This window comes from Nanorana parkeri, unplaced genomic scaffold, assembly GCF_000935625.1.
Source record: "Nanorana parkeri isolate BGI_ZX_2015 unplaced genomic scaffold, ASM93562v1 scaffold325, whole genome shotgun sequence".
Taxonomy (NCBI): domain Eukaryota; kingdom Metazoa; phylum Chordata; class Amphibia; order Anura; family Dicroglossidae; genus Nanorana; species Nanorana parkeri.
Genome location: NW_017306593.1, coordinates 942,237 through 952,004, shown reverse-complemented (window position 1 = coordinate 952,004; position 9,768 = coordinate 942,237). Strand labels below are relative to the sequence as shown.

Here is a 9,768-nt window from a genome sequence, read left to right as displayed (position 1 = left end):
TAAGACTGAGGAATCCAGGTGGCCTAACTTTGAGAAGGGCTTCTTGGGGATTGGGAGTAATATGTCTCTCCATAAGGATTGATAATATTTTCTAAACCTTAGCCCAAAATTTATTTGCAATATGGCACGTCCACCACACATGCAGATATATACCCCTGACCTGACATCCTCTGTAGCAGTTGCCTTCATGATCTGGTATACAATACATAAGCTGGCTTGGTACTTTGTACCATTGAAGAAGTACAGTCATTTGTTTCTAGTGCCCTAGCGTTCATAGACCAAGCTTTAGTGGATTCCCATATATGGGACAAGGTGTCCTCTGTCATTCATGTTGAAGGTTCAACATAGAAAGAGCAACTGCTTTATTAAACAAAGGACATTCACTTTAGAGACACTGGGAGGGATACAACCCCCTCCCCCTCCCCTCCCCCTCATGACAAACACAGATAACAGATTACACAGGGATCAGACATTTACATACACAGACACACAGTACAATAGGGTGAGCATCAGATAACAGGTGAGGGGGGGGGGGGAGGGGGAGGGGAAGCTATGCAACTTCTATACAACTGACTTCACTTCATTAAGTCTCCATTTTGAATAGACAACCATGTGGCCAAATCCTTGTCCTCCACCATTTTAAAACATATATTTCCAAGAAGATAACAGTCACTGTCTGCATATAAAATGTACATTTAGCCCCAAAATCTCCTGTTCTCTTGCTGGGCCATAATCGGTGGGTAAGAGGCCAGCCTGCAGCCCCCTCCAACTAGCACAGTGACGGTGCATTCCGTCACAGTGGCAAACTGCCTAGCGCCAGAACTAGCCATCGGGTATTTTTAAATGTTATTAAAGTGATCAAAGATTTAGTAGACGGGGTCAAAGGATGGAGGAAATGCTTCACCCATGTTTTTTTAAATGTTGCCATTCGGTCGAATAAACATGCTGACAGTTCTTCATTTGAAAAAGTCAAATAGATCCTATTTTTAACCTCTGATATAGAAAGGGTATTTTTGCGCCAAGCATTTGATACTGTGGGTTTAACTGCTGTAAGGACATGTAGGACTAATTTAAATTGTAAGACTGAGGAATCCAGGTGGCCTAACTTTGAGAAGGGCTTCTTGGGGATTGGGAGTAATATGTCTCTCCATAAGGATTGATAATATTTTCTAAACCTTAGCCCAAAATTTATTTGCAATATGGCACGTCCACCACACATGCAGATATATACCCCTGACCTGACATCCTCTGTAGCAGTTGCCTTCATGATCTGGTATACAATACATAAGCTGGCTTGGTACTTTGTACCATTGAAGAAGTACAGTCATTTGTTTCTAGTGCCCTAGCGTTCATAGACCAAGCTTTAGTGGATTCCCATATATGGGACAAGGTGTCCTCTGTCATTGTGGAACCGAGTTCCTCTTGCCAGCATTCCATATAGGCACGGTGAGGTGAACTTGTGTTATGTAATAGAAGTTAGTACAATAATGATATGAGACCCAGAGAATGTTTGCATATTTTTTCAAAGGGTGACATTCTCAATACATTTTTGGAGAGTTTAATTTGTGAAGAAATAAAGTTTTTAATCTGTGGGTATTTAAATATTTCAGAGGAAGGTAAGTGATAATTAGTTTGTAAAGTAGAAAAGGTATTATGTTGTTTTCAGCAAATAAAAAATAGAAATGAGTAAAATGTTTTGCTAACCATTTCCGAAACGTAGGAAAACAATCTATGCCTGGGGAAAAAGCGTGACGGAGAAAGGATAACATGGGAAGGTGGGACGAAAGTACGCCACTGGAATATTTAAGAGAGTGCCATATTTTGAGGGAATGACGGGTCATGGGGTTAGAAAAGTGAAGTTCTATCTTTGTGTTGCATCCACAGGAGGTTATCAATGGTGAAATGATCACAATTAAGGGCTACTAGGTAAACCTACAATGGGACTTCTACTGTAGCGTGATATTTAGCTTTGATTGCACTCTGAACCGCTTGAAAGTATTTTTGTATATGTGGGACTCCTAGGCCACCTGACAATCTGTTGTGGTGCATTGTTTTCTTAGGGAGCCTCGGTTTTGTGACCAAATTAAATTGGAAATTTGTCTTTGAAGGATTCTAAACATATGGGAAGGTATAGGGGCTGGTAGTACTTGGAAGGGATAGAGGAGTTTTGGGAGATATGTAATCTTGATTGCAGCAATTCTGCCCAACCAGGAGAGGTGGTAAGTATTCCAAAGTTTTAAGAAGGTTGTGTAGTTTCGTGAACAATGTAGGATAATTCGATGTATAAAGGGTAAAATAAGAGGTTGTTACATTAATGCATAAATAAGGGAGGTATGAAGAGTTTGGGATAGTGTTATGTTAAGTATTTTGGATTTAGTGGGGTTGATATGTAGCCCTGATATGCTGCCAAAAGGGTTAATTAAGCTCATCAAGTTAGGATGGAGATAAGAGGATTTGAAAGAAAAAGAAGAATGTCATCACTGAAAAGGCATAGTTTGTGGTGGTGAACTGCAATCGGGATGCCCAGAAAGTCAGTGTGGCTATGGATCAGGTGAGCTAGGGGTTCAATTGCTAGTGCAAATAATAAGGGAAATAGGGGCATCCCTGCCATGTAGGGATGCATCGATATATCGGCCAAAAATGGCACTTTTGGTTAAATGCCGAAAGTGCCATTTTCCTGCCAATACATCGGCGCATCCGTGATTTCTTTCCTCCCCGCTGGGCGCTGCTCTGTGTCCCAGCCAGGAGGAGAGAAAGTGACAGCCGGCCAACAAGACAAGAGCGGGACAAGAGCGCTGTGAGTGGCCGGTGTCTCTCCTCCCACAGCGCTTGGCCACCTATCACAGTGCGGCAGAGCGGTGTGGGGGCGGAGACAGCGCTGTCACAGGAGGCTGGACTCTCCTCTCGCACCGCTCACTCAGCGACAGTGTGTGTCAGTGAGGAGAGCAGGCTACATACACTCAGTGATCAGTGATCGCTGAGTGTTTGTAGATAATTGAGGATATGGTATGGTTAATATATCCTCAATTATGAATGAATGGGAAGTGATCTACATCACCTCCTTTTCATTCATGATTGTGGTTATAGTAAACATACTATATTCTCAAGTTATCAATGAACAGGAACACTCAGTATAGAGGATTCCTGTTCATTGATAACAGGGGATACAGAAAAAGAGATTGAGGATTGAGGCAGTGCGAATGGGATTTGGACTTTGTGGTCAGGTGAGTATAACTTTTTTTTACACCCTAGTCAAAAACGAGCACTTAACCCTTGCAGTGCTGAGGTAGCCCCACTGCAAGGGTTAAGAATAATTTTTCGCGGAGTTCCTTACTGAACACACGGAGGTACAATATTCTTAAAATATTTATTAACACTGTACATAATACAGAGGTAACGACTTTAACAAGATATAAGTATTTAACAGGCCAGCTTTCTCCTCTAATAGTACATGAGGTACAGTAGTCTAACAGAGGGAGGGCTGAGCATAGCAGGATATATATGAGAACCAAAGCCTCAGAAACAAAAGGACAGTGAAATAAAACAAAAGAGAGAGAGAAGGGGGTACAAAAGGAGAAAATATGATTATCCAGGAAAATCCAGAGATATAGGAGAACATAAATAAAGAAGTGGCCAGTCCAAGTCCCAAAAGTTGGTATAAGTGATCAAAGGCATTCATGTCATAGAGAGCTATAATCGTTAAAATGCTTTTTTCTTTAATCCTTTTTCTTACATTTTCGAAATGTTTGTATCTGCTTTTTGCCCAGTATATACAATTTTTGTTTTTCAGATATATTTTTACACCCATAATAAAGGATTTCCAGAGCACTATATTTTATTTAAAGATGCATCATAGCCTTATGGCTTGTTTGTCTAACTTACAAATGTGACCAAGCAACCAAACATACAGAGAAAAACTATGTGAAAGGAACCTAAACCTATACCTGCTGACTAGATAGAAGACTGCATGGTTGTATGCAATATTTCATATGTACCTTTGTTCCTATTGTTTTAGTCCTGGACAATATAAATAAATACAAATATACATAACCACTATACATTTTTAAGAATGTTTAAGTATTATTAAGAACAGTCATTTTTCTCTGATAGCAGTGCCATTAGTTAAATTTTCACCTCTTGAATGTTATGGGAAGGACATCTCTCCGGCTTCAAAATTGGATGACTAGTTTTAACTCTAATTTAATTTAAAGGCACTGAGTATTTTTGGCAGAATCACACAGTGCTTATCCTTGTGCTACCAGGCTGTTGTCCTTTTAAAACATTTAGGGACATTTGCGAGCACATATTCTATAGGCACTAAGTCTCAACTACAGAGGTATGCATTTCCTTTATGAGTGTTTCCATTATCAGTAAACCATAGATCATTTTACTCCATCCGATCCAGTGTATTTGCTAGGCCCTCTTTCCATCTGGACAGCCTTCATTTATAATGTAATGTTTAAGACATTATCCTATGTTTCTATAAACTCTAACTGCCTTTCATTTTAAATAAAACATTTCAGGCATCCTGTCTGGAACCAAGAAATCATAAGCTGATGCATTTTGCAATGACATATATCTCACGTTTGCCTGACTGTTCAGAAGAGTGAATCTGGATGTACATTTCTAATGCCTCCAGTCTTTATTCTAGTCTCCATGACTATACTGGGTGCCAGCACCATAATGGGTGTCTTCACCAACTCACTCATCATCACTGTAAACATCTTTGACAAAGTGATGGGCAAGGCTCTAAGCCCCTCTGACCTTATTTTGGTTACTATGGGTGCAAATAATGTTCTGTTTCAGTTCATAATGCTGGCAAATGACTTCCTGAGCTTTCTCAACAGTGATCTCTACTTTTCGGATGAGATTTACACTCTGTTCACAATCATGCTGAACCTTCCCATTTACTCCAATTTCTGGTTCACAGTTTGTCTCTCTGTCAATTATTGTCTGCAGATTGTTATCTTCACCAATCCACTTTTCATTCGGATCAAGTTTGCAGTCTCCCAAATAATTCCCCACCTTCTCCTGGCTTCTTTTCTTTTGGCAATGGCAACGGGTGTCCCTGCAGCCTGGAACTTGTACAAAGATACTCCAACTTTAAACATTTCAAGCAATGAGACTGAGGAAATAATTGTCTCTAAACTGAATGTTTATTACTTTCTCACCTGTAACCTTGTAAGCTGCTCTCTTCCTCTGATCTTAGTCGCTGTTGCCAATGGAATGATTATCAAGTCACTGGTGACTAACATTTCGGATAAAAATGTAAATGGGGAACTGAGTGCAAGAGCTCAAGGTCGGATTCGGGCAGCAAGGACAATAAGTTGCCTACTACTGTTATATATTTTCTTCTATATAGCAGAAATTCTAATGTTTATAGATGCCTTTCCCCCCAGCAGCCCAGGGTTCTGTGTCTGTTTGATAATCATTTATAGTTATTCTCCTTCACAATCTATTGTTCTAATTTTTGGAAGCCCCAGGCTGAAACAAGTGTCCTTAGATTTACTAAATTCTGTACATTTTTCTAAAAAAAGAAAAACAGAGAAATCAAATGTGATGTTTATTAAACTTAAATTACAGAAATAAATTTCCCATTCATGAAAGATGACCATTGTAGCCCTAAAGAGAATGTATAGTGTTTTGCATATTTTCATTTATATTTATTAGGTCCAACTGCAAGGCTTGTGCTAGATTTCTTCTTGCTAAAGCTAGCCATACACCAGTAGAATGGCCTCGTTCACACCAGACAAAGTGCGTTCCGGCCCGATTCTGGCCAGAGCACTGCATCGCATTGCGGCCAGCTCACTTATGTTGTGGGGCAGGAGGGGGCGTTGCGGTACATTGAAGTGAATGGCACCATAGCCACGCGCTCCGGCGGCAATGCAATCACAGCACGGGATCGCAGGGCACATTATGCCTGCGTTCTAGCCCGGTCCGGTCCAAAGAAAATGCTGCAAGCACTATTTTATTCGGACCGGTTCACAGGCATAATGTGCCTTGCGATCCTGTGCAGCCTATCGCTTCAATGGACCGCCACGCCCCTTCCTGCCCCACAACATAGTGAGCTGGCCGCAATGCGATGCAGTGCGTTCTGGCCAGAATCAGGCCGGAACGCATTGTGTCTGGTGTGAACGAGGCCTTAGGAAAATTCATTCAATTTTCTAATAGTTAATGGGGTCAAGTTGACAAACAATAGGGATGATGAAAATTGAAGGAACAGAATGGAATATTTTTCTTGAATTAACAAAATTCTAAAAGTGAATGTGTTTTTGTTTGGGAAACTCCATTTATTCAAAAATCGAATGTCAAAACCAAACTTATTTTCAAAACGACATTCTACGAGTTTCTGATGGCATTATCAAATTTTCTGATCAGTTTTTTTGTATGCATGTCCATATAAAAATCTACCAGTGTATAGCCAGCGTATGACCTTTTCTAAATTAATCTAACCCATAAGCCAGGATAGAGTGGCAGTCTTATAATATGATTGTATATAAGGTAGACCCAGTCCCCCTTTGATCTAATAACATCTTAGTTGACCATCCTTGGTCGTTTCTTGTTCAAGACAAATTTATTGAATGTTTTTTTCCATATACTGAAAAATGAGCCTGGTAGTTTTATGAGAAGACATTGATATGTCCTAATCACCTGAAAGATGCATTATTTCAAGGCTGAAGAGAACTGAACACCAAGGTCAGAAGAGAGCTGTAAAAGAAACCTATGCAGAGAGAAATACAAGGTCTGCCATTACTGACATTTCTGAGCCACTGACTTGGAACAAGCAATCAACCAGTAAATTCAGAGAGAAGTTGGGACTCCTCAATTTCATACTTGTTCCAGGTCGATGATTCAAAAAAATATTAAAACCACAGAAAGGAACTAGCATTTTCAGGAGATTAACAATTGCAGTTTAAATAACTTTCTCAATACGGATTTCTTTTGCTTGTGTTTTAAACAATGGTAACACACCCATAAGTGTTGGCTTTGATAAGTATGCAGGTACAGTTCCTACGTGAATCTGGTACCACCCAATGCCTAGTACCGTAATACACTCAAGAATGATGGGGCAACAGACACAGCCTGGCTTTATTTTTTAAGCTGAAATTTTCAAAGAGGTTAATGAAGAAGGCATAAATACAGAATAAACCATACAGCAATTGTACTGTATAGGTAGACAACATTCAAAAGGTGGTCAGTAATGCTGACAAGCAAACTACATAAACATGTATACTGCTGACTAGTCCACAATGAGCAGGGCCGTCTTTAATACTGATTGGACCCTGGGCAAACATTTTCTTGGGCCCCCCACTCCTACCCCCCCGACCCCCTAACCAACCACCCCCATACAAAACACCCCGTAACCCGCCCCCGACCTGCAATTTCGCTCATGCATATGGCTATACGACAGGGACCGAGCAACACTATGCAATACCGATCGCACAATAAACAGAAGAGTGGTGCGGGTGTATCTTTTGTGGGCTCAAGGGGAGAGCTGGTGCAAGGATTATTGTGTACATAGGTGAAGGTGTTTTTTTCACCCCCCCTCTCCCCCCGCCTCCCTCAGACAACTGTCTATGCAGCCTTACGCTAGCACTGACGTGTAGCGTGTAGTGTTCCCCATCATATGTACATGGAAAGCATGTAGTGAGCCGCATCACATGTAGACAAGCAGCATAGTGACCCCTCTCTTTGGACGTTTAGTGTTCCCTAAAACACACATGCAGCAGCCAGTACAGACATGCAGGATCTCCCCGTCAGACACCCACTGTTTATGGTGCCCTGATTCAGGCTGTAGTCCCCTCACCCGGCAGGCTCCCTCGCCCCCATCCAGGTGCAAAGGCCAGTGAACATCGGAGTCCAGGTCATAGGAGAGCCTCCCCCTCCAGCACCCATCCACCTAGCTCTTCTCTCCGTGTGACCCGCTCTGCGATCATCCAGCGCTCTGCTGTCATTGTTGAGATGTAGGGCCAGTGGTAGGAGTTTTGCAGCGCAGGACCTGCTCAAGGGGCGGCTGCTTTGGGCCCCACAACAATGAGTGGGCCCTAGGCAACTGCCCCTTTTGCCCTGCGTTAAAGACGGCCCTGACAATGAGACCCTTGTAACTCTCAAGTGTGCACATCTATGTCCTAACACTAAGCCAGCTAGAAATGTGTGAGTCCTGGTGGGGATCCTTTTACACTGTGGATATAATTGCAATACAGTGGAATACTAGAAAAATCAAAAAGAGATTGCACCAATTTAACTTGTGTGGGAAGTGAGCCAGGAAAAAGACTTTGCTGTCCAAAAAAGCATAGAGCAAGACTGCAGTTTGCAATTGAACATGTAAGCAAAGACCAGGCCTACTAGAACAATGTGCTGAAAACTGATCAATTAAAGAAAAATTCAACAATTTCAATGGGGTGTACTTCATTTTTCCCATGACTGTATATATAGTACCCCAAAGGCATATGAGGGGCCCGAGAGGCAGGGTGGGCTAGCATTTCACCTCAGGGTTAAGTCCTTGGCTGGTTTTGGTTTTGGTGTGCCGGACCAAGTACTGATACTGATTATTTTAGGACAGTGGTGGAGGACCAGGGCCCAGTCACAGCTGCAACCACTGCGACCCTGGTAGTTCTGCCACTGACTTCAAGCTACAAAGAGATTATAAATCTCAGCAATACTTTATACAGCAATGCAAAATACCACCAGCGATAGAGCTGTCCGCAATCTCACCAGTGCTGTGCGCGGTCTCAGAAGGATGTGCGGAGTCTGACCAGGGCTGTGTGCGATCTCACCAGGGCTGTGCAGGGTCTCACTAGTTCTGTGTGTGGTCTCACCAGGCCTGTGCGGTCTCACCAGCGTTGCGTTTGGTCTCAGCAGGCTGCATGCAGTCTTACCAGGTCTGTGTGTGGTCTCAGCAGGGCTGCCTGCGGTCTCACCAAGGCTGTGTGCGAGACTCAACAGGGCTGTGCAGAGTCTCGGTAGGATGTTCGGGGTCTCACCATGGCTTTGTGCGTTCTTACCAGGGTTGTGCGGGGTCTCACCAGGGCTGTGCGGGGTCTCACCAGGGCTGTGCGGTCTCACCAGAGTTGCTGCTGTCTCACCAGGGCTGCGTGCGGATCTCACCAGGGCTGTGCAGTCTTACCAGGTCTGTGTGCGGTCTTTGTGTGTCTTGGTGGGTCTAACCAGGCCTGCGTGCAGGTCTCACCAGGGCTGTGTGCGAAACTCACCAGGGCTGTGTGCGAAACTCACCAGGGCTGTGTGCAGGTGTGCATTGTTAATTACAGACACAGGGACATTTAAAGCCAGACAGACATCATGTGATTCTAGAGCACTTGACTATAGTGTGCACATAGCACAGACTCCATGTGTGAGACACCAAACTTCCTGTGAGGTCACAGCCAAATTCTGCCTTCTTAGGCACCTCCAGCATCCAAAGTTTCTCCCTGGTGTTCCTTCTCAGGATTCAGAATTTGGCTTGGTAGCGGGGGTCCCCTGTACAGCTGAGCAAAGAGTTGGAGAAGGATAAGCAGCACAAGGGGCCAGTCAGGTGGGCTACAGTGCTCATGTACTAACAAAAAAACAGAGATCGAGGCACAAGAAAAGGAAGGCTCTGGGGCTTATGAAGTGACTTAAAGTAGCAAGCAAAATGGTGTCTAGGCTACGGATCACAGAGAACACAAGGAGTAGGTGTCTGTGCGTTACCAGGGACGCATTAGAGGCACAGAGTCTAAGAAGAGCCGGGTCTTCTACAAAGCCTCTAATGGTGAGGATGATTGCACTGCC

General features: G+C 43.1%; 1 protein-coding gene across 1 annotated transcript; it reads left to right on the top strand.

Moving 5' to 3' along the window:
• Positions 1-4,629: 4,629 nt before the first annotated feature.
• On the top strand, positions 4,630-5,589 carry LOC108788438 (taste receptor type 2 member 40-like). Its single transcript, XM_018558194.1, has one exon. It carries the CDS (start codon positions 4,630-4,632, stop codon positions 5,587-5,589), a length of 960 nt encoding a protein of 319 aa, XP_018413696.1.
• Positions 5,590-9,768: the final 4,179 nt, after the last annotated feature.